The sequence below is a fragment of the Nomascus leucogenys genome, chromosome 6 (genome assembly GCF_006542625.1).
Source record: "Nomascus leucogenys isolate Asia chromosome 6, Asia_NLE_v1, whole genome shotgun sequence".
Classification (NCBI taxonomy): domain Eukaryota; kingdom Metazoa; phylum Chordata; class Mammalia; order Primates; family Hylobatidae; genus Nomascus; species Nomascus leucogenys.
This window is the reverse complement of record NC_044386.1, coordinates 110,561,957-110,585,864: the sequence shown is the minus strand read 5'-3', so window position 1 is coordinate 110,585,864 and position 23,908 is coordinate 110,561,957. Positions and strand designations below refer to the sequence as shown.

Here is a 23,908-nt window from a genome sequence, read left to right as displayed (position 1 = left end):
ACCACATTTACAAAAGCCCCTTGTGTTGCCATTTTCCTTCTTGCAACTTAAAAGGCCACTTCTCACCACTGAACCCTTAATATTTCTTATTTATCATAAGAAGTCTGGGCTGGACATGGTGGCTCATGTCTGTAATCCCAGCACATGGGAGGCCGAGGCGGGCGGATCACGAAGTCAAGAGATCGAGACCATCTGGCCAACATGATGAAACCCTGTCTCTACTAAAAATACAAAAATTAGCTGGGCGTGGTGGCACATGCCTGTAGCCCCAGCTACTCAGGAGGCTGAGGCAGGAGAATTGCTTGAACCCAGGAGGCGGAGGTTGCAGTGAGCCGAGATGGCACCATGGCACTCCAGCCTGACAACAAAGCGAGACTCCGTCTCAAAAAAAAAAAAAAAAAAAAAAAAAAAAAAAAAAAAAAAAAAAAAGGGTTAGGAAATTCACCAAGGATGCCTCCAAAGAGTTTCACCAATCAAAGCTCAATATGTGTTACCATAAAAAAGCAAAGTTATAGTCAGGGCCTTAGGAAGGGTAGTAACTTACAGAATTATAAAACTCACTGGCAAGAAAAACTAGGCTTAACATTGAAAAGAAGTTCAACCAGAAAAACAGAAAAGGAAATGAAAAAGAAACTGCCTATTATGTGGTAATGAAATTCATCAATGCTTGTCCACCTAATCTCTCTAGCTAGTTCCAAAATGGTCCCCATTACAAATAAAAGAGAAAACCCATAGATTTGCAATGCAGTAGTATTTAGAATTTGTTAAAGGTGGTCTTCAAACAAGAGTTGACCCTTTTTGCTATAGCTAGAATTTGAGAATGACAAAACCTGGAGTAAATGCAACAGGGAATATTGGCAAATGTATTAAGAAGAAGTCATTTGGCAAAGAAATGATATGGAGCACCCGCTTTTCTCTTTATTCTAAAATCATTAAAACCGGTGCAAAGAAGCATTTTGGGAGACAGTGACCCATGGGTCTCTAGGCTTCTACATGTCTTAGTGGGTATGCCAAGAATGCAAGACACTGACCACTCACTGCCTAGCCATTTCTCAGTGAGCAACCTTGAAGAAAGAGAAAAGGTATGCCTCTGGGGCAAAGGGTAGGCTTGCTTACTGCTTGACATAAAAGTAGTGTGCTTCCCCAATTCAGTATTCCTCTCCTATAACATTCACTGGGGGTACAGACATCCACCTGGTCCTCACCATCACCCCTGTGGTATTTACGAGGTAAGAGGAACAGACACACACACTGATTATTGTCAATGAGTAATAAAGCCCTTTGTCTCTGATCCAGGAGTCTCATGTCTTCTGAGCATCCATGAAATAACAGTCTAAGTTTTTAGCTTACAGTTAGGTAAAAATCAAAGCCCAGACTCAACAACAAGCTGCAAGAAAAGCCAGTACTATCAGAAAAAGTAATAATCCTTGGGCCAGGGCACGTGAGTATTCAGACCTTTAACATAACCATCCTGGGGTTGTAATTTCCTGACTCATAAAAATCAGAAAATTAAACTCTGGCAATTCTGAAGCAGTGTAATGCGGCATTTAACAGCAAACAACTGTATTCAAGTTCCGCTACTTACTAGTTCTGAGACCTTGGGCAAGTTACCTAACCTCTCTGTGCCTCAGATTCCTCATCTACAGAATGAGGATAATAATAGTACATACCCCCAGAAGATTACTGTTGTTACAAGAATGAGTTACTTTATGTAAAGCACTGAAAACATTGTGTAGCACAGAGTGCCACATGTTTGCTATTATTAACAGCTCTAAAAATTCAATGATTCTGTGTCTCTATGTACTGCTTGTTATCCTGATCCTTTATATACTGCAATATTCTGTGATTTTTTAGTATAGTTTTTAGGTGAAAAAGTAGAGAAACTGTATAAACTACATTTTATTACAAAAAAAGGGAGCTAGTAATATATAAATGTATTTGGTCATATTTTTAAAACAGAAAGATAAAATCCAAAAACAAAGAAAAATTGATTACTTCTAAGGTAAGAAATGGAATAGAAATGACAGGCTTAGAAGCTAGAATTCTCAGAATATTCTTGGTTTGTGGATTTGAGTTTGAAGCCCTGTAAATAGCTTACATAATTATATATTTTTGGAAAAGCAATCTATAAAAATCAAAAGCAAAATGAAGCAAACTTAATTGTTCATTGGAGTCAAAACTGCACAGAGAGAAGCCATTTTCCATTACTGGAAAACACAGTAATTTCACTGTATATTTCTAATAGGATATACCTTAAGGAGAAAAATAACTGAAAAAAATCTTAAATTTTAAATTGTTTTTAGTAATTGGGGAAGATTTTTCCTCCTTTTCTCATTCCAATTCTAACTCAGGATAACAAGATAGTTGAAATGGGGAAGATTCTCTTAGTAGAAGCAATCAAAGGAGTAATGATGGAATTTAAATATCACCACCCCCAAGGCCATGGCCAAGCATAGCTGTTAACACCACAGAAAGCTACATGTGTCCCATGATGGAAGTACATATCATCATCCTTGTCACTGATTAAATATCGGAGCCCCTAAGAAATGAAACCTGAATCTGATAAAGTCTCTAGATCTAACGACCATGAGAATGGGATTGTGATTACGTTTTGAAATAACTTTTAGAAATAACCGCAAATAGGCCGGGCATGGTGGCTCACGCCTGTAATCCCAGCACTTTGGGAGGCCGAGGCAGGCCTCCTGAGGTCAGGAGTTTGAGACCAGCCTGACCAACATGGTGAAACCTCATCTCTACTAAACTTACAACAATTAGCTCGGTGTGGTGGCACGTGTCTGTAATCCCAGCAGCTCAGGAGGCTGAGGCAGGAGAATTGCTTGAACCTGGGAGGCAGAGGTTGCTGTGAGCCGAGATCATGCCACTGCACTCCAGCCTGGGCAATAGAGCCAGACCCTATCTCCAAAAAAAAAACTGCAAATAAAATGGTATATCTAAAATTTGCTTCAAAATAATCACGGAGAAGGGAGGCCAGGTAGGGGTAGAGATAAAACAAGAAAGGCAACATGTTGATAATTACTGGAAAATGGGCACACAGGGATTCATTCAACTATCCTTTTTGATTTTGAATATGTTTTAAGTTTTCCATAATGAAAAAAATCAATTATTCTATGAAATCTCAATTTCAAGCCAGATTCGATCAGTGAACATTATATTTAAGTCTTATCACTGACCTACTAGGAGGTATGACTTTGCACAAGTTACTAATTCTGCTCAGCCTCAGCTTCCTACTGAGGAAAAATGGCCATTATGAAGATGAAGTGAACAATCATAAAGGCAACAGTGAGCTCAGCGCCTTGCATACGATATGCACTCTCTCCATGGAGCCTCCTACCAGCCAAAGCTTTCTAAGACAGTCACCATTGCAGACTACAAACTACTGAACCTAATCTTCCACCTTGATTTTACACTAAAAGTCTGTTTAATGCTCACATCACTTGCCTAAAAGTCTCCAGCAACAGTGATTTCTTAAAAGAACATGCTTGGCTTTTGTGTGATGAATAGCAATCTGTTTTTTCCCTTCATCTACTCCTGTGTGTGTGCGTGTGTGTTTCCACACTTAAGATACCACCCAGGCCGGGCGCGGTGGCTCAGTCCTATAATCCCAGCACTTTGGGAGGCTGAGGCAGGTGGATCACCTGAGGTCAAGAGTTGGAGACCAGCCTAACCAATATGGTGAAACCCTGTATCTACCAAAAATACAAAAATTAGCCGGACGTGGTGGTGTGAGCCTGTAGTCCCAGCTACTTGGGAGTCTGAGACAGGGGAATTGCTCGAACCTGGGAGGCAGAGGTTGCAGTGAGCCTTAAAAAAAAAAAAAAAATTACAACCCAGCAGAAGAAGCAGGGTTTGCCCATTCACAGAGGAAGAGGAGTGGGGGCTACCTGACAGCAGAGGATGCCACTGGCCCCTCTCCCCAGCTGTGAACCTTGGCAAATTCTGAAAATGCTTCTCCTAGCTATATCCAGATGGCCAGTTCAGAGACATCACCTTCCTTTCTGAGGCTATGAGTGAGGCTTTGTCATGTTATTTCTTTGCCTGCATAATGCATCACATCAGGGAGCAGCATTTGACACCTACGAAAAACCGAGTTTACATGAGCTCTTGCTTTGAGAACACGCAGAATGTTGTTTCTTTTTTCTAACAGCAACTACGGTTTGGGAGGCTGTCTCCTTGCAAGGGACTGGTCATTATTCACAATTGTAAAATATTTCTGAGCACATTTGGTCAATATTTTCCAGCTCCACATCTATAAATGCATATGTATCAGCCTGGTGTTTCATTTTGCCCTTCCTGTTTCAAACTGTTGGCTTTGGCATGACAGTCACTGGTACAGTTTGCTGTGAAGCAGGAAAACACAGTAGTTGAGAATATTGTGAGGAGCAAGAACACCCTCAACTCAAATCCCCAAGCTGTCCCTGTATTCAAGCTCTCTGCATCAGGATTTCCTCCCATAAAGTGCGGCGAATAAAAACCAACTCAGGGGTTGTTTTCAGAATTACACCAGATAATATATGTCAAGAACTCAGCCCAGTCTCTGGCACACAATAAGTGCTTAATAAACATTGGGTGATTTTACTATTACTCCTACAGACAGAAGCTAGGTCTGATTCATCCATGTATCCCCAGCACCTTGTACAGGGACTGACACATCATAAGTTATCAATTAATATGTGTTGAATGAACGAATAAAATGTAGACAATTAAATTTAACACCTCTGTTAAAATGGAGTCAGGTTATTTTAAGTGTCTGAAAAATACAATACTATAATCTCACCATATGCATTATATTAATACACATAACCATATGGTTATTACTCATTGGGCATGTAATAAAATAAAATTAAATCCCATGCAGAGCTCTTGGAACCTTTGTAACAAAGGTTCCAGAACAACGCACATCTCTCTAGGTTCATAAAGTTCACAGCCTGCTTTGGAACAGTGGCGATGTGAAGGACAACTTGGAGACAGGCCGGATTGGGCACAGTGAAACTCATCAGAGGTAGAGGCAGTGGTCCAGTTGAAAGGTGCTGAGAGCTGATCTGTGGCAGGGAGGGGACGAGTAGAGGAGGCTGGGGACCAGACATAAGACAGGTGCAGGAGCCCTGATCCATGAGAGGCTGGAGCTTTTAAATGCAGGAAGAGAGAGGGGAGGACAAGGCTGGTCAATAAGGCAAACCTGGGAGGACATTAAAGAGATGAATTATGGATTTACTGAGTTTAACACACCTTAGGATACCCAGATGGAGATATACTTTTATAAGGCTGAAAATACATGGCACACCCATGTTCACAGCAGCATTATTCACAATAGCCAAGAGGTGGGAACAACCCAAATGTCCATTCGTAGATGAATGGACAAACAAAATGTGGTTTAAGCATAGAGTGGAATATTTGGTATATAATATACATAGGAAGGAAATTCTGACCCAATGCTGCAACATGGATGAACCTTGAGAGCATCCTGCAAAGTGAAATAAACCAGTCACAAAAGACAGATACTCTACAATCTTATCTGAGGCACTTAGAGTAGTCAAATTCATAGAGACAGAAAGTAGAATGGTGGTTGCCAGGGCCTGGAGAGGGGGTGGAATGGGAGTTGTTGTTTAAGAGGTAATTTCAATTTTGCAAGATGAAAATGTTCTGGACATCTGTTGCACAACAATGTGAATATGCTTAACACTACCAAACTGTACAGCTAAAAATGGTTAAGATGGTGACCTTTATGTATATTTTACCACAACTTACAACTTTTTTAATTAAAAAAAGACTGGAAATATGAATCTGGCATCATAAGCTGGAGGAGCTGAGTCTCCCTACTTTGCACCAATGCTACAACATGGAAAACGTGGTCCCTCACCCAATTTAATCTCCAGACCCTCTCTTAACTCCCCAAGATGGACCAGTAAGAGACTGTCATTTTTTCTGAAGGTCACCAAAACGCTATCTCAATGACTTCGGGAAAATGTGGCTTCAGGACATAGAGTTGGAAGGGAGTTCAGCTACTTGGACGTCAAGTCCTCGAGGATGCCTTAAGGCGGCCTGCCTTTGCCACTCCCAATCCATCCATTGTGTAACCACCTTCTTCTGCAAACACAGTTCATGTATGTGGACATGCCACTCTTGAAGGTCTTCAGAACACCGCAGAGCTCAATAACTGCTAATGCTGATTATTTCCCCACGATGAAAGGTCTTGGGGATTACATTATCTCTACTTCTTGTTCTTTCTCATGTATTCATCCATGATCCTTGAAGTCTTTCTTGCCCTACCTTCTTACCATTTTTGTCCCTGCTGGCGTCTAGTATGTTTTAAAATCACTCTTGACTTGCTCAGAAAAGCAAGTCAGCTTCATCAAGTCTGGGAGTGAAACACTCAAGTCCAAGTTGCATAAGTGCAGTGAATGTATACCAATTAAATGCTGCCAGGCCTGAGATGTAAACAAAACCGTCTGGTGAGTGAGCTTCTCTCACTTTACTACACGGAGATTTTGAAAACAACTCACATGATTTTTTTTTGGGAGCAATGCTTTATCTGATAAGAGTTTTAAAACTTCCCATAGAACTAGACCCTGAATACCCCAGACCCATCAGACTTCTCCTGGCCTAGAAACACCTCACCATTTCATATTTTACAGCTAAAATGACAAAGCACCACAGGTGGGTACTATACTGAGAAAGAGCTGTATACCTATTTAGGTAGTTGGGTTGAGTCACTTTTCACACTTAGTGTGACATTCTTGGGGTCCTATATTATCCTGCTGTGGATGTAATCGTGCCTGGAGATGGTGGAGGGGTAGCATACAATGGGAAAGAGAAGGCCCTTGGGATAATGGAGACCAGACTGGGATTGTAGCTTGGGCCTTCACACTCACCAACCATATGACGCTGAACAAGTTGCTTAAGCCCCATGAACTTCAGCTCCTTTATCTATACAGAAAGAATAACACCCTTTATCTCCTTGGGTTTTATGAGGAGGGAGTGAGAGAGTATATGCAAAATACTGGTTGTCTGTATGTCATACAGCTAAGACCCCATAAAATGGGAGCTAGTGTATTCAGTGTTATTATGGTCACTATTCCAACTCACCTGTGCTTAACGCACTTGTCTAAATAAACAGACAGCTGTTAACCTCTCTTTATGATAGTAATGAATCCTAGTATTAAACAAACACACAACCAATAACAAGGCCAATATTAAAAAATAAAAGCACCAATGTGGGAGACATTTTCCTCTATGTACTGCCCAATGGCCTTTTTACCTTGTCTTGTCACCAGAATCATAGGTATTAACATGTTCTTCAATCAATATGGTAGATCTACCTTGATGAAGAGAAGGCTCTTTGTCCCATGATACAAATGTACAGTCTGAGGCCAGGGTGGATGAAACGATTTAGATCTAATAATAGACACCACCAGGTTTCAAAAGGTTCCAGTGTCCATATGCAATTTTAGAATCTATTAGATCCTTGCTGTGTTAATGAGATCTCTTGCTGGGAATCCAAATTCCCTTTGTAAACGCCATTAACAACCCACAAGGCAGGTGGGCAAATGTGAATGTTCTTATGGTAATAGCATCTTGCCCAGAAAGGGAAGCAGTGAGAAATCACACCCATTGGCCCCACTTGCTTGGAACATTACAGAAAGAAAGGGAGAAAAGTATCTCTCCTTGGAGAGACATCAGAATGAGTTCAACGCCAATCCTCCCTCAGTCCCCCAACACCCGAAATAGGCGGCCGTGGTATAAAATAGAAGGTTTCTCAAATGCACCAACTATCCCATAAAAGGTATGCCAATAAAAAGTTTGCCCAGTTCATTCGTGTTCCCAGAATTCTTTAGTCCCTCACAACTTTCTGCCTTTGTTTTTCATTGCCCCAACAGTGAGTCTTTTTCTTAGTAAGAACACATGGAAAATTTTGACTTTGAGAGTTCAGATTCTATTAATGATCCAAGTGCCATTTTAAAATGTTTTTGCTTTTAGAACTAAAAAAAAAAAAAAAAAAAAAAAAAAAAAAAAAAAAGTTTTGATTTTCCTATCTGTGCATCAGTTCAAACCAGCACAGAAAATCTGCTGAATATTACCCAAAACACCCACGGTTAGGCTGAAAGAAGGGATGGAAAATTTCAGCCCCAAAGGAATTTTCGGGGGAGTGGAGGGCTGAGGGGTGTCTCCAATGCCGCTGAGAATGCATTCTGACTTTTCACCACAGTTGCCTAAGTGATGCTTAAATGCTTCCTGTTGTAAGTACAGTGGCTCTCCAGGGAGCAAAACAAGCTAAGAGCTGAACAGTGAACAACATTCCGGTCTCTAAATGCCATCTGTCACTCCATACAGCCTATCTCACCTCAACTAGCTAGACTTATCTCACCCCAAAATGCCTGTCACCGAAGTCTAACATTAGGACTTTATATGGTTTTAACCTTCTGTGGGCCATGAACCTCGTTCAATCCAGTGAAAGCTTTCCTCCCAGGGTACGTACACACATAAATCTCCACATAATTCGAAAAGGTTATGGCCCCGACTCCTGCAAAGCACATCCAAGAACCTTTAGCTTCAAGCAGCCAACAATGACTCCTGACATTCTAAAGCCAGATTCTTGAATCTGAGTGCTAAAGAAATACATCTCAATTTTGATGAGTGTTCACTAGCCACCCAAGGCTTTGGTATCTTCATATTTGTCTATTATGTGGGCTAAAATAAGCACGCGCGTGCACACACACACACACACACACACACACACACACGGCTTGGCAGGAATGAAATGGCAAAGCCACGCTGGGAATGGAACATATTCATTTATTTAGCTTATTCATTCCTGACAATATGAAGTCACTTGAGGGAGTTAAGGTAGCTTTGGCAATTGCAGTCAAGTAAAAGAGCCAGGATTGGTTATATTTTTTCCATTCAATAAACAGAGCCATTGAATAAACTGAGCATGCTCAACATGCTCCTGCTCACATACACGAGGTGCTATTAAACACTTACTGTTCCTGCACAAAGCTTGCCAACAGGTTATTTTTAAATACTTTTGTTTTTGATAGGTAGGGAGAAAGGTGGAGAGGGGACATTCCTTTTGGCATCTAAGTCCTGTAACTTCAATGCCTCTGAAATAATGAAGAGCTAAGCCAACACTTTCAAGCTAGCACCTTTTATTTTATGCATAGGGTCAGGAGTTCTTCAGAGTCTCATGAGTGGTTATCTTTGTACTGTGAAAGAACTAACACTTTGAGCAGAGAACAAATGCCTTACCTGAGTTTCCCCGGGACTCTATCCCTATTCAAAGATGCTTGGTTATACCTCAAGAGGGAAGCAATCCAGACCAACTCTTATAACATGACAGGGCACTCAAGCCTGAGGAGGCAGAAACCTGGCAGCTGTAGATGTTGGAAAGGATAATTTATGTGTTCAAGTGACTAGGATTCTAAGGGCTAGATGCTAGCTTCAAGCACGGCTGGATCTAGGAAGCCCTTTTGCTCTCCCTTTTCCCTGGTCTACTTTTCTCTGCAGGCAAGTTCATTCATTCTTAGGCAAGTTCTCTGCATGTGGCAGCAATGATGGGCACTGGAATCTCTGGGTATTCAGAGTTCTTTCAGTAGCAGTCCTACAAGGGAAGATGGTCCATTTCTCTCAATCCACTTCTCTCACCTCACAGTGGACTCTGATTGGCCCACTTCTGGGGCCAGTCACTGTAGACTACTGTAGACCTTCTCTGTGTCACAACTGACCGTGCCTGGACTGACCATATGGCCACTTCTGCAACCCTACAGCAACCACCTAAGATGGGAGAGGTAGTTTCTCAGTGAAAAAAAAAACAAGGTACTGGACAGACAAAAGCAAATATTCACAAGAGACTCTTCTGTGAGGCATTTTAACACTAAAAAATTATCTAGCAATGAAGAACTCACTTCCCACTAAGGAGGAAGACCATGAACCTCAAATCCTAGTGTCAACAATAGCAAAACACAATGCTCGACAGAAACCAAACCCTTCATGCCATCTGCTCTCACAGAATGCTTCTTGTAGGTGAAAAGGACAAAAAGAAAATGAAGCCAAGATTATTCTCTCTCAGAAAAGTAAACAGTCTTAACTGAAGAGAAACAACATGCATGTTATTAGAGGAAACGTCTCAAAATCTTTTTTAAGAACAATAGCTGTGCCACAGTTGAAAAGCAAATAAGATGGGTATGCCTTCCCTAGTCAGATGCAGTAAGGAAGCTGGAGTAAAGAAGTGACTAGCAGTATTCTTTGACATCCTTCTGGAAGTAAAATTCCTTTACGTGGGCTTTCACCTTTCTTTAGGTCATTCTGGGCCTCTCTGGTCCTATTTCCTGCCTATCAAACACTTCAGTGCTATGTTCTAAAGTTTCTTCACAAAGATGCTCTTAACACACACAGGAAATATCTGTAGGCCCCAACCAGCCCCAAATGGTTTTGGTTTATGCATCCCAATACTCTCTTCGGGGAACCTTGAACCATGCTTTTCTTCCTCTGGCCATGTTAAGCTTGGGAAAATGGTTTCATTTCTTTCCAATCCTGGGAACCCCCATCATTGTGAGGCAGTAAGCAAGGTGTCAGTAGGAGCGGGTCCACTCAGCAGTGGTGTTTCCCTCACTCCTGCCAGGTTGTCCTCTGTTCGTGCAAGATGCCCCATCCCCTTCCTCCAAATCCAATACCCCTAACATTCAGAACCACAGCAAAGAACACTTTTTCCTGGCTGTGACATTCACAATGTGCGATAGCTTTCCTTTCTTTTTTCGTGTTTTATTTATTTGCAACTCAAAAGATGAATGCAATTTGAAATTGATGGTCTGGAGCAAAGAGCCCACCATGGCAAGCTACCATGTGTGTTTGCGCTACCATGTGTTTGAGACATGCTAACCAATGTTGACTCGCAAAGGGCTTGGAGAAGATTTCAATCAGTTGGCAACTCAATCCTCTTGAAAAATATGGATTTCCAGTCTCTGTTAACAATCAGAAGATCTGGAAACACTAACTTTGCATTCCCACAGGGCAACAAATGGTGGAGGACGAGGCAAGGACCAGCTCCCCAGGCTCCACCCTGTCTGCTTTTCTCATTTGTCAGCTGAGCCCCTTCAGCACTTAAGACTGTGACCCCTGAGCAGATGTGGAAGGGGGTTGCAAAACAAGAACGCCAACACCCATGGCCGGCCCAAAGCCTGTCTGCATGACACTCCTGGCCTAACTCATTTATCTTTTGGAAAAAGTCACCACAGGGCCAGGGGGCTGGCTTTCAGCTCACACTGAATCTATCGGAACTAACCTGAGCTTTTAAAGTTTTCAGCCAACGTCGACAAGGCTAAAGCCACAAAGACATTAATCACCTAAATGCCCAACTAGCAAATTCCAGCATTTCTAGATTCACAAAATAATATGCAATTATCTAAAATGACATGTATTGTTTATGACACAGGAAAAACTTTATAATATGCTAACTGATAAAAAGCAGGTTTATTTATAGTATGGTTTTTAACTAAGCAAAACTATACACAAAGAAAAAAGGCTGGAATAAAATATACCTAACTACTGACAATAATTTTCTATAGGCATCTGGATTACATATTATTTAGGTTTTCTTATTGCATTTCTGTTTTTCTCAATGTTACTAAAACAAGAATACATTATTTGAAAGAATATTGAGCCAATATGCTTCCAAATTAAGAAGCAACATGCTAGAACCCAGAAAGCCAATCCATACATCACACTGGGGCAATGGCCATACTCTGGGGTGCTTCCAAATTAATACAAACTGGCTCTCCTCCTGCCTGGGGCACTGCTAGCACTTCATGCACTTTGAGATGAGCCACTGGAGGGGGTCTTCAGGAAAACAAGAGCCCTGCTGGTTTAATTCAGGACTGAAGAGGTTGCTATTCTCAGCTCTGTAAGATGGATCACATCCCAGGCTGAAAATCAGGTTCCAAGGGCTCTTGTCCAAAGATCTGCTCCTGTGTTTAAACAGGTCAGTCGTGTATCCATCTGTGCCTTAATTTCTACATCTGGAAATGGAGATGCTATGACCATAAGGATGAAAAGGGCAGCATTTACTGATCCCCACCGTGTACAGGATACCTGACATTCATGGAAAGCCTGGCCAGGTAGACCAGACCATTTTACTGAAAAGGCAAAAGTCTCAGGGCAACTGGAAACTCATCCAAAACCCAGGAGTTGTGGAGGGGCCAGGATTTGAATTTCAAGACTGTTGGGCTCCAGAGCCCACAGAGTCTTGTCCAAAGGTCACCCAGGCAGCAAGCACAGCAGTGATGCCGTGAACCATAGGGCATGAGTTATGAGTGGCTGCGAATGAATGAGAAACACCTATCAGCCCAGGCAATATGGAAGCACCAGATAAGAGCCACAGGCTGTTTCCTAGCAGGTTGCTAAAAACACACTGAAAATGGCATGTGACCAGCAGCTGGGGAGAGAATGGAATATGGCCAAAACAAATTGACCACTTTTACAGTGCCATTTATTTTAGAAAAAGAAATTAATGAAGGAAACTTCAGTATCAATGAAGTTGCAAGAATATAATGAGCAACGCTTGCTCCCACGAGGGATGGCTTTTTATTTATTTTTTTCAGATGAACTGCAGTCACAGTATATTTGATCCATACCTGAGCCACGTTCTTTGGAGAGTTAAAACACATTTTACCCAATGTCAAGTTAAAATAAAAACTCATCAGAGGCAAAATAACTCTTTGCTCCCAGGGCTCTGAAAGGAAATTTGGTTCTCTTTGGTTGCTGGCCAGTATTCGGGGGGTCTTTGTGCTAAACAAACACTTGGCAGATGACATCTGAGAATTATTCTCTTTGCATCATTAATGGAAACACAGAGGGCTGCACTGGGGTTCAGGATAAGTGATAAACAAAGAAAACATGATACATTTTTGTGTCTAAGATGTGTGCCTCCTGAGTTAGAGCACTTGTTCTGTGTATTCAGGCAAACAACAAAGGCTCCCTTCTAAAAGAACCCCTTTCCCCTGGCCAGCTCCCATTCTCTCCAGAACATCCATCCTCAGGAGAATCCGCCAGCCCCTGTCTCTGTGCTGTGCTCTGTGTGTGTGTGTGTGTGTGTGTGTGTGTCTGCCTAACACACACAACTCAAAACTATCTGGTTTAATCTTTATCCCAATCTGCATTCTTAAAACTGCATCATCCGCATTTGATACAATTGCACAGAACCATACACAGACACACAAATGAGCACATATAAAACTGGAGAAATCTTGGCCAGGTGCAGTGGCTCATGCCTGTAATCCCAGCACTCTGGGAGGCCGAGGCAGGCGGAGCACTTGAGGTCAGGAATTCGAGAGCAGCCTGGCCAACATGATGAAACCCTGTCTTTACTAAAAATACAAAAAAAAGTAACCGGGTATGGTGGCAGGCACCTATAATCTCAGCTACTCAGGAAGATGAGCCACGAGAATCACTTGAACCCAGGAGGCAGAGGCTGCAGTGAGCTGAGATGGCGCCACTGTGCTCCAGCCTAGGTGACAGAGTGAGACTTCATCTCAAAAAGGAAAAAAAAAAATCTGGAGAAATCTGAATAAACTTTATGGATTATAGCAATGTTAATTTCCCGGTTTTGCTACTGTGCGATAGTTACCATGACATCAACAGCAGGGGAAACAGGAAGAAGGATACAGGGGACTTTCCTGTATTTTGCCACAACTTGTGATTCTATAATTTTTAAAAGTTATTTAAAAAAAAAACTATATCATCAATTCCTCAAATACTCAGAGAAAAAAATGACAATACAGCTCCTTACAGAAAACTTTTGGCAAAGAGGCAGGAGTGTAGTCTTGTTTTGGTACGGATCTCTTTGGTGTCTGTTATGGGCAAAATAGTGTTCCTTCCCCCAAATTCATATATTGAAGCCCTAACCCCCAGTACATCAGCATGTGACTATATTTGGAGACAGGTCCTTTAAAGAGGCAGTTAAGGTTAAATGAGCTAATATGGGTGGGTCTAAACCAATCTGACTGGCGACCTTGTAAGAGGAATAAATCGGATACACACAGAGACCAGGGATGTGTATGCAGAGGAAGACGACGTGAGGACACAGGTAGAAGGCAACCATCTGAAATTCAAGGAGAGAGACCTCAGAGGACGCCAACCCTGTGGCACCTTAATCTTAGACTTCCAGCCTCTAAAACTATAAGAAAATATCCTTCTGTCATTTAAGCTTCCCAGTCTGTGGTGTTTGCCTAGGGCAGCCCTAGCAAATTAATACAATGCCATATCCCACATCCCCCATTCATCTGGTTTTGTCCTCTGGTAATGAGCTCCCCAGCCCTTGGCATCCCTCTTAAGAAGGAAGCATGGCAAATCAAAACCACAGTGAGATACCATCTCACACCAGTTAGAATGGCCATCATTAAAAAAGCAGGAAACAACAGGTGCTGGAGAGGATGTGGAGAAATAGGAACACTTTTACACTGTTGGTGGGACTGTAAACTAGTTCAACCATTGTGGAAGTCAGTGTGGCGATTCCTCAGGGATCTCGAACTAGAAATACCATTTGACCCAGCCATCCCATTACTGGGTATATACCCAAAGGACTATAAATCATGCTGCTATAAAGACACATGCACACGTATGTTTATTGCAGCACTATTCACAATAGCAAAGAGTTGGAACCAACCCAAATGTCCAACAACGATAGACTGGATTAAGAAAATGTGGCACATTTACACCATGGAATACTATGCAGCCATAAAAAATGATGAGTTCGTGTCCTTTGTAGGGACATGGATGAAACTGGAAAACATCATTCTCAGTAAACTATCCCAAGGACAAAAAACCAAACACCGCATGTTCTCACTCATAGGTGGGAATTGAACAATGAGAACTCATGGACACAGGAAGGGGATCATCACACTCCGGGGACTGTTGTGGGGTGGGGGGAGGGGGGAGGGACAGCATTAGGAGATACACCTAATGCTAAATGACGAGTTAATGGGTGCAGGAAATCAACATGGCACATGGATACATATGTAACAAACCTGCACATTGTGCACATGTACCCTAAAACCCTAAAGTATAATAAAAAAAAAAAAAAAGAAGGAAGCATGGTAGGAAATCCCATCAAGCATGGAGCAAAGGTCTTAGCTCAAAAGAGCTAAGCTTTAGATACCCTCCGCCTACCCATGAAAGGTTAGTGCTCAACTATTTGCAGAGCCATCAAAATATAGAAGAGGGATAGGGATTTTTCATGGTAGATCCAGAGGGCATAACCAGAACCCAGGGTATGGGAAGTTGTAAGGTGGCCTATTTCTAACACAACATTTTAAAAAACCTCCTAGTGGCTACTGCGGTTCAAAAAACAGAATGAATGGCATGTGAAGGTATGGCGCCCACATTGCTGGAAAGAGCCGAGCAAAAGAAGCAACAGATCAGCTGCTCCTGCCCCAGATGTCTAAGGTCTGATTTGCAGCCATCTCAGCTCAAAGCACTATGAAACAGGGGCGCAACCTCTTTCCAGAGCCCAGACCTGAACCATTAGCTAGGACCACCTTCCTCTCTCTCCATCCTACCTCCAATACTCCATTCTGGCTCTGACACTCATTCTCCATTTCAGCAGCACCTCTCTCCTTGGACTCCAGACACACTGCTGTCTTCCCACCTTCCTGGCTCCTGCTGCAATTTTTATGCCCAGGAGGCTTCAGCTATCTTGTGGAATCCCTGGCTTGCACCTGACTCCCTGGACCGTGCACCACCCTTGAGCTCCCATCCCAGCCTTGTGAGCAGATCCCAGACATACCTGAAATAAGCGTCACTTTCAGACCCACAGCCCAGCCCTATCCAGGTAAATGAGCTTGGGTAAGTTACTCAGCCTCTCGGAATCACAGTTTACCTATCTTCTTTGTTTAAAACAGCAAAAATTTTAAAAATCCATGTCCAACTATAGAAAGTATTAAATATTATCATGTATATTCAGAAGGAATTATATATGCAGCAATGTCATAGAATAGTAACAAAGAAATGCTCATGAAATAGTAAGAGAAATGAAATTACACAAAACATCATTTATCATGAACACATTTTCATAGAAAAGCATACTAATGCAGAAAAGAGAATAGAATTATGTACACCATAAAGCTACAATATTCTCTAATTATTCTTTTTCTACATATTCAAAATTGTAAACGGTGAACATGTAATGCTTTTTAACTAGGAATAAAGTTATTTAGAAATCTTTACTACTCACATTTCACCTTTTCCTCCTTGAAAAAAAGGGGGCAACCTAATGAAAGGGCACAGTAAGTCCATTCCATCATCCTACTTACACTTTCATAAAAAGCAAATATGACTTTTATTTTGAACTTAGAGAAACAGAAGGACAGCTAAGAAAACTGGGCTAATGGAAGATGACAACATGGAGCTAGAGGCATTACTAGACTCCCAAAGAATGGATTCTCCGACCTCAGTACGGGCCCAATGGTCTCCACTGCCACTGCGCCCATGTAGTCACTCTAGGAACAAAGAGTGCCACGTGCCGCCCACGGGTCACTGTCTGGCTGCACTGTGAGGCTGGGTGCCACATGATGCCGCAGTGAAAGCCTGCCAGCAGAGCTGAGTCCCCATTCATCCAGTTTTGTCCCCTGGTAATGAGCTCCCTTGGCTCCCTCCCACAATGGAAAGGACGGGCTAAAGAATGGTGCCAGCCAGAGGAGCCCCTTGTGAATAGCCCATCCAGGAATCCAGGAGTCTGGCAGCAGCTCAGCCACAAGAGGCCAAAGCAAGTAAGTCATTTCAGTGGAAAATATCGGCTTGATTCAAGATGGAATGCTTCACTTTGCCCTGGGTTGTAGTGGAAGCTACGACACGGCCGCCGATGTACAAACAGCACCCATCTAGTGACCCATGATGCGGGCAACCCAGGGGCAGGTATCATCACCACTGACCTGCAGCCTGAGCCGTGCATGTTGATCATTCCCTTCCCTGCTGACACCCCCAGGGAAGACTCAGCTCAAGAACAAGCTGGTGTTTTACACATGCCATCTTTAGAATCCTTTCAATCTCCACTGTAGTATCACAATTTAGGCATATGACCAGACAGCTGGTTGTGGGCCCCTCTCTAGACCAGCTCTGCAGGAGCTGGAACCAGGGATACACATGTTATTCCTCCCCGACGGATATACATTTACACCTACAGTCCCAGCTTCAGTCCCTTGAGACTTTCCTCCTCTTCAGGGAGTTAAGAGGCCAGAATTTTATATCAATCCTGTTCAGTGGGCTACTCAAAATACTGTGAAGTACAGTTAAGTGGGTTCAGGAACTAGTGCCATATTACAGGAGATAAACTCTGAAATATTCTCACTACCACAAACACTTCTTTATAGCTCATACAATAAATAAATGAATCAGTTATGCTCTGCATATGCTATGATCTTTTTTTTTTTTTTTTTTTTTTTTTTGGAGACAGAGTTTCGCTCTGTTGCCCAGGCTGAAGTGCAGTGGCGCAATCTCGGCTCACTGCAAGCTCCGCCTCCCAGGTTCACGCCATTCTCCTGCCTCAGCCTCTCCGAGTAGCTGGGACTACAGGCGCCCGCCACCACGCCCGGCTAATTTTTTTTTTTGTATTTTTAGTAGAGACGGGGTTTCACCATGGTCTCGATCTCCTGACCTCGTGACCCGCCCGCCTCAGCCTCCCAAAGTGCTGGGATTACAAGCGTGAGCCACCACGCCTGGCCGCTATGATCTTAAACTATACCTGGAGAATAAACCATGTATGGAATAAAAGGCCACCTATTGAGGCCAATCTATGCAAACGACTTGTTCTCTCCTGATCCCTATCAACACAAACCCATGAAACCAGTGCAGAGAGACTCAGAACTATCATCTCCACGGCATGGGCTACGATGTTTTGGAATCTGGCCATATGTAACAGAGCCACCAAGATGTTCATATGTCATGCAAAGAGACACTCCCCCAACTCAGACTTACCACAGAGGAATGGGGTGACCAAATAGAAATTTGGCTAAATAGTTCTTCCTACCAAAGACTCAATGCAAATCCCACAGACAAGGCCTCAGAATTCAAGAAGGCCTCCTGCCTCAAATGATCAGCCCTACTGTCCACACCCCCACCTCCCACACTGCCATGTCCCAGACCAAAATCCTTCCTCATTGTAAAGCTTTTGGCACATTCAAACCAACCCTCACCCAGTGTGGGGCAAATAGCACAGCTTAACTCATCAGGAGACACTTCCAGAAGAGAGTTCAGCCACTACGGCTGGAAGCCCCAGGCAGAAGTGATATAGCACTGTTAGGACTTAAGGGGGGACTCTGGGGAGAAATTTTTCTACTTGATTCTATCAGCAGAGACAACAACTCAGGTTTTCACTCCCCATTTCATTCCCTGTGCTCTGATTGATCTACTTCCTGTTATTCCTACCAGAAAACAACTCTTCCAGAGTCCTAGGGTGACATCAGTCAAGTCAGAGGGTGGACCTCAGGAGACCTTTGTGGCTACATGCTGTAGTCCATGATCTGGTGGGCAAAAAACTCACATGGAGCGGCTTTCTCAAGCCTTAAGGCAACGAAAGAAAAACAATTACCGTAGTCCCCTTGCTCCACCATGCTCACTCTCAGGTAATAATGGAAACCCCTAACCATCTCTGGCCTGAGCCGTTTTCTCTTCCACTGTGTTCCATAGGTAGGTGGTGACTAGGCTCACTGGTGCTCCATCCTCTGAATGGACAGGCGCATTCCTTCCACCTTTCCTGCCCAGAGCCTGCTCACAGACAGCCAGAACATCTGCGTGCAACGCATGTGTTCAGTAAACGCATCTACTCCAAAGCTGGGCCAGAAAGACACAGAGAAAAATCCGCATTCCGGTGTGTCCTGCTTCCAAACCGTCCTATCTCAGCAAGCTTGAAGCTTGGCAGATGGGAACCTTTATGTCAAATCCAGTTCAAATTCTATTTCTACTTAAAACTCCGTAATATAATTAACTGTCTACCTCAAGGCACATTGCTTTTGGGAGGCATAAAGCTTCTCTGGGTAGAGGTAATTTTTTCAAAGCTTAGCACTCAGTAACTGGGGATGTGTCAGAAAAATCCAGCTGACAGGAGACAAAATTATACTTTGTAAACAAGGGATAGAGATGCTGGGCCGGCCAGCCCTCACCTTACATGCAGCCATCCAACAGAGCCCACCTCAGCGACTGAAAACACTGCCCGCCACGTAATAAACAACTTGCCACTCAGATGATTCTTAACCCCCACGCACAGGTGGTTTCCATCCTTCCAGTATAAAACATCAGAAACTCTGACCGTGAAAAATAACTTTTCAAAACACAAATACCTTATTTCTCTCTAAATACCCAATTCCCATGCATACTTCCATTATTGAAAAAATTACCGGAAGTCACCAACTTTGATGCCAAATGCTGGCAAAGCCATCACCTCTCCTTTTGAGCTGCAATAGGACAATGACCAGGACATCATTTTGATTCTTCAAAGCTGGAGTTTCCAATGTGTAGACCCCAAGTATACCTCGGTGGCTAGTATCACAAAGCCCAAAGTCCACATACACACCCAAAAAGAAGAGAGAAACATACAACTCCTCCCGATCACGTTTTCCCACTGAGGCGGTGTTAGTGGTCTAGCCCCGTGGAGCTCAAATTCGGCCGCTCATGAGAGTCACCTGGGAACTTTTAAAAACGTCTCAATGCCAAGGTTGCACCCCCAGGCATGAGTATTTTTCAAGAACACTAGGTGTGCAGCCAAGTCTGAGAACCAGCACTCTGGCAAAATCAAAGTCCACCAGGCCACCTTTTATCCATGGTCAACACACCCTGGTCTCTTGCTAACACAGCTGGGGCAGCTCCTACCTATATAGAGCGAGGAGTCCTTCCTCCGCACGTGGTCGTCGATGTAGGAGACGCCCAGGGGCTGCACAGGGGTAGCACCGATGCCCAGGAGCACCTGGGCCCCAATGAGCAGCAAGTACATCATGTTGGTAGCCGTCCGGTTGCGGCAGATGAGGTCGGGGTCTGGCCCCTCGTCGCCGCCCGAGCCGTTGGCTGCGCAGACGTCGCGGCCCTCGGCGCCCCAGCGGATCTCGCCCGCCTCGTACTTGTACTGGTGGGTCAGGAACTCTGGCAGTGCCGACAGCAGCGCGCCCAGCGCCATGACGATGCCACCGCAGCCGATCAGGCGCGGCCGGTGCCCGCGTGCCCCGAAGTAGCTCACGAAGAGAATGAGCGCCAGGTTCCCGATCTCGAAGCTGCTAGCGATCACACCCACGTCAGCGCTCTGCAGGTTGAACCTGCGCTCCAGGGTGGTCAGGACGCTCACCTGAGAGGGGCAAGAAGAAATGTCAGAGCCAATCCAAAGAGATGCCCAGGAGGCCTCTCCTTCCCGCCTGACAGTGCGCTCTGCCCTTCCCCCCGGGGACCCTCCCACCTGGCCTCCGGTGCCAGGTGGAAAAAGGCAGCTGTGTAAATGCCTTTTAACCTGACGAATCAGAAAGACGTTTATTTAGTATCATAACCCTAATTCAGTTAACGAATTCACTTTCCCAGTAGCAACGATGTTTTTTCTGGCACCTGTTTCCATCCTGAAAGCTTCTACTCTCTTCCGGAAACACTGCATTCCCCACCCGCACAGACCTCCATCACAGCCAGCCCATGAAATCCTATAAAAGTCTTGAAGTGCGCGGTTTGCACACACTCCCAAATATATGCTAGGGATAAAGTCCACGCCAGGAAGACAGAGGACCCAGGGGATTTTCCACAGGAGGTTAGCAAAGCCTATCCCCCACCTCAAAATAAAAACAAACTTAACAAAACCTAAGTGGCAAAATGGACAAGCTAAATTAGCCCAGCGGGGTAATCATTTGCACTTTGCTTCCAGCTGGAAATTTCCAAACAGTGTACATTTCCCTAGAGGCCATCAGGTGACTACAGCCCTGACTGTTCGAAGCACTATGACCCTGCCAAGTACCCTCCAACTGAATATTACGATTTCCCCCGTTTTTTTGTATTCTTGTCTGCCCTATGTTTGTTAAATATATACTGAACATCTGCTGCTTGCCAGGCAATACCCTAGAAACAAGAGAAAAGTGATGGAGAGAGGACACCTGCCCTGAAGAAGCCATCCAGCAAGAAGGTAAACATGTACCTAAGAATCACACAAAGGGACTGGAGGTGAGATGTGTGATGCACACCTCATACTAAGGGGGCCATGAGGAGATGCATTCTTATAGGGCTTCCTGAAGTGGTAAGAAAATGAGATGGCTACCCTCTCCTGCTGTGTGCAAATTCCACGCAGGGTGCTATGAACAAGACAAGAGTCCTTGTCATGGGAGATCTGACAGCTGAATGATGTCCTCGCTGAGCAGGGAAGTCAGGCAAAAGGAACAGCATGAGCCAAAGATGGGTGGCATGATTTCATCATGGAAGAGAAAATAGTTGGGGCCGGGAGCAGTGGCTCACACCTGTAATCCCAACACTTTGGGAGGCCGAGGTGGGCGGGTCACTTGAGGCCAGGAGTTCAAGACCAGCCTGGCCAACATGGCAAAACCCCTTTTCTACTAAAAATACACAATTTAGCGAGGCGTGGTGGTGCATACCTATAATCCCAGCTACTCAGGGAAGGCTGAGGCAGGAGAATTGCTTGAACTCGGGAGGCAGAGGTTGCAGTGAGGTGAGATCACACCACTGCACTCCAGCTTGGGCAATAGAGCGAGACCTTGCTTCATAAAAAAAAAAAAAAAAGAAAATAGTTGGAAAGGTGGGGTGAAGACAGATTGTAAGGAGCCACAAATGCCACAGGGGTGAATTAAGACAATCCTGAGCAATTAGGTAGACAGAATACAGATCACGGAGAGAGGAAAACCTGGTTTGAACCCCTGTTATCATTTCCTTAGCTCTGTGTCCTCAGTCATGTTACTCAAACTCTCCCAACCTGGATTCTATGTAACAGGAATCATAATATCTACTCAGCAGAAGGGATGTGAAGATTAAAAATAATGGATGAAAAGTCTGTTAGCACAGAGCAGCCTCTCCCTTCCTACATGGCAGGAATGCATGGAGAGAGGCAGCAAAACAGAGGCTCTGGGGCCAGACCACCATCCTGACTCTGGCTGACCTTGACCAAGTTACTTTGTGCGTTAGTTTCCCCATCTGTAAAAGGGGGATAAGAGTGCTACCTCATAGAGCTGGTGTCAGGAGTCAACAACACATACATGTAAATGCTAGGGAAGGGTCAGCTATAACCATTATCATTATCATCATTTAACTGTGAGCACCCGAGAACAGCAAAGGTTTAATAGTGTAAGGGTCACACCAGGTGTGGTGAATGGAGGGTGGAAGAAGGCCAGCAGTGAAGACAGCTGGGCCATATGCAGAGAGGGGAGAAGAAAAGGCCACGTCAACACAGTGGCAATGCAAATGAACAGGAAAAGATGTAAAAAGCATTTTAGGGCAGAGTTCTATTTCAGGGAGAATGAGCTGGATCTGCTGACCAACTGGGTGTGTCTACTAAGGAAAGGTCAAAAAGGAGAGTCATATGGATCTAACCTTCCTCCAAATCTACAAATATGGACACTGTTGTAAACATCCATGCATCTACAACCTTTGCAGTGTCCAGATACGTGTATCTATGCACATACAAACATATGCCTGTACTAATTAGCATGCCTCTATTCAATTTCCCTTTACCAAAAAAAAAAAACGCTATAGCCAGGTGATTCCTCTTAGCCTCATTTTCAAACCCACATATTTAAACAAACTCCTTGAGCCTAGTGGTTCTCAAGCCTACCTGCAGATTGGAGGCACTCCGGGAGCACTAAAAATTTCAGAGGCCTGGTCCCACCTGGGAGGTTCTGATTGAACTGGTCCGGGGAGCGGCCTGGGGGCCCTAGGACGCTTTCAAAGCTCCCAGGTGATTCTAATGGCAGTGAGCAGCACGGGGCTAAGGCCATGACACCCATTATTGGGGGTCTCCCTTTCAGCCCTGGCCTTGGGCAAGCTCTGCAGAGCAGGGTTATGACATCTGTGACACCCTCTATCTCTGGCATTCTGGTCCCAGCTCCTATTTCCATTGTGCTTTCTAGCCAAGTCAAGGCCAGCTTGCAAATCACTCAGCCCTAGTTACATGATTAGATTGTTACTTTTAAAACACTAGGTATTTGCCGCTGTTGAGAAACGAAGTTTAGCTAGTCCTGGCATCATTCAAATGGCTTTTAAATACTCCCAAAGAAGTTCTGTCTAAAGGGTCTGGGCAAGTAAAAACAAATTCATTTATATACTACTTTCCTTCGCAACACAAACAAACATACAAATATGATGGAATAAATGATTTACCAGAGGTTTATAATAGGTGACACAATGTGGGAACAAAAAGGAAGGCAGCCTAAGGACCTGGGAGGTAGGGGGCTTTGGGGAGCCTCGCCAAGGCCTTTGTGTCAGTCTTGAGAGGGGCCCAAAGGGGACTGGATGCAGAAGTGGAAAAGAACATGTCTGGGTGGGGTCCCCTAGAGTCACCCCTGGAGAGGCGGCTGAAGCAGTCTGGTAGGTCTTCAGCTTTAGGACCCACCATGAGGCTGGAGGGTAACAAAGTAGGAGGAAAGGTTAGAACAGAAGCCATATCTCATTTTTGCCATGATGCCTCATGACATACACGCAAGAGAACAAATCTGAAACATGACAACTGCTCCATTTCAGCAGGTGTGCTGTGTCATAAAATATCATGCAGGTGTGCACAATGATGACAGATAAGGGTGATGGGGACAGAGATAGCTGTGGGCAAAACAAAAAATAATCAGTTCTTTTAGAGACAGATAACGCCCGTGCCTACAGCTCTTGTCCTGGCTCCCACCTGCTCTTTGCAGAGCAACTCACAGGGGTGACAGGAAGTAGTAAGGTC

At 44.0% G+C, this 23,908-nt stretch overlaps 1 protein-coding gene across 2 annotated transcripts in view; it reads right to left on the bottom strand.

Moving 5' to 3' along the window:
- Positions 1–23,908, bottom strand: part of SLCO3A1 (solute carrier organic anion transporter family member 3A1) — a 326,271-nt gene that overhangs the window by 243,864 nt on the left and 58,499 nt on the right. For both annotated transcript variants that reach the window (XM_030815054.1, XM_030815055.1), the window contains exon 2: positions 19,870–20,335. In XM_030815054.1, the coding sequence (XP_030670914.1) occupies positions 19,870–20,335 (466 nt within the window). The remainder of the gene's footprint in view (positions 1–19,869; positions 20,336–23,908) is intronic.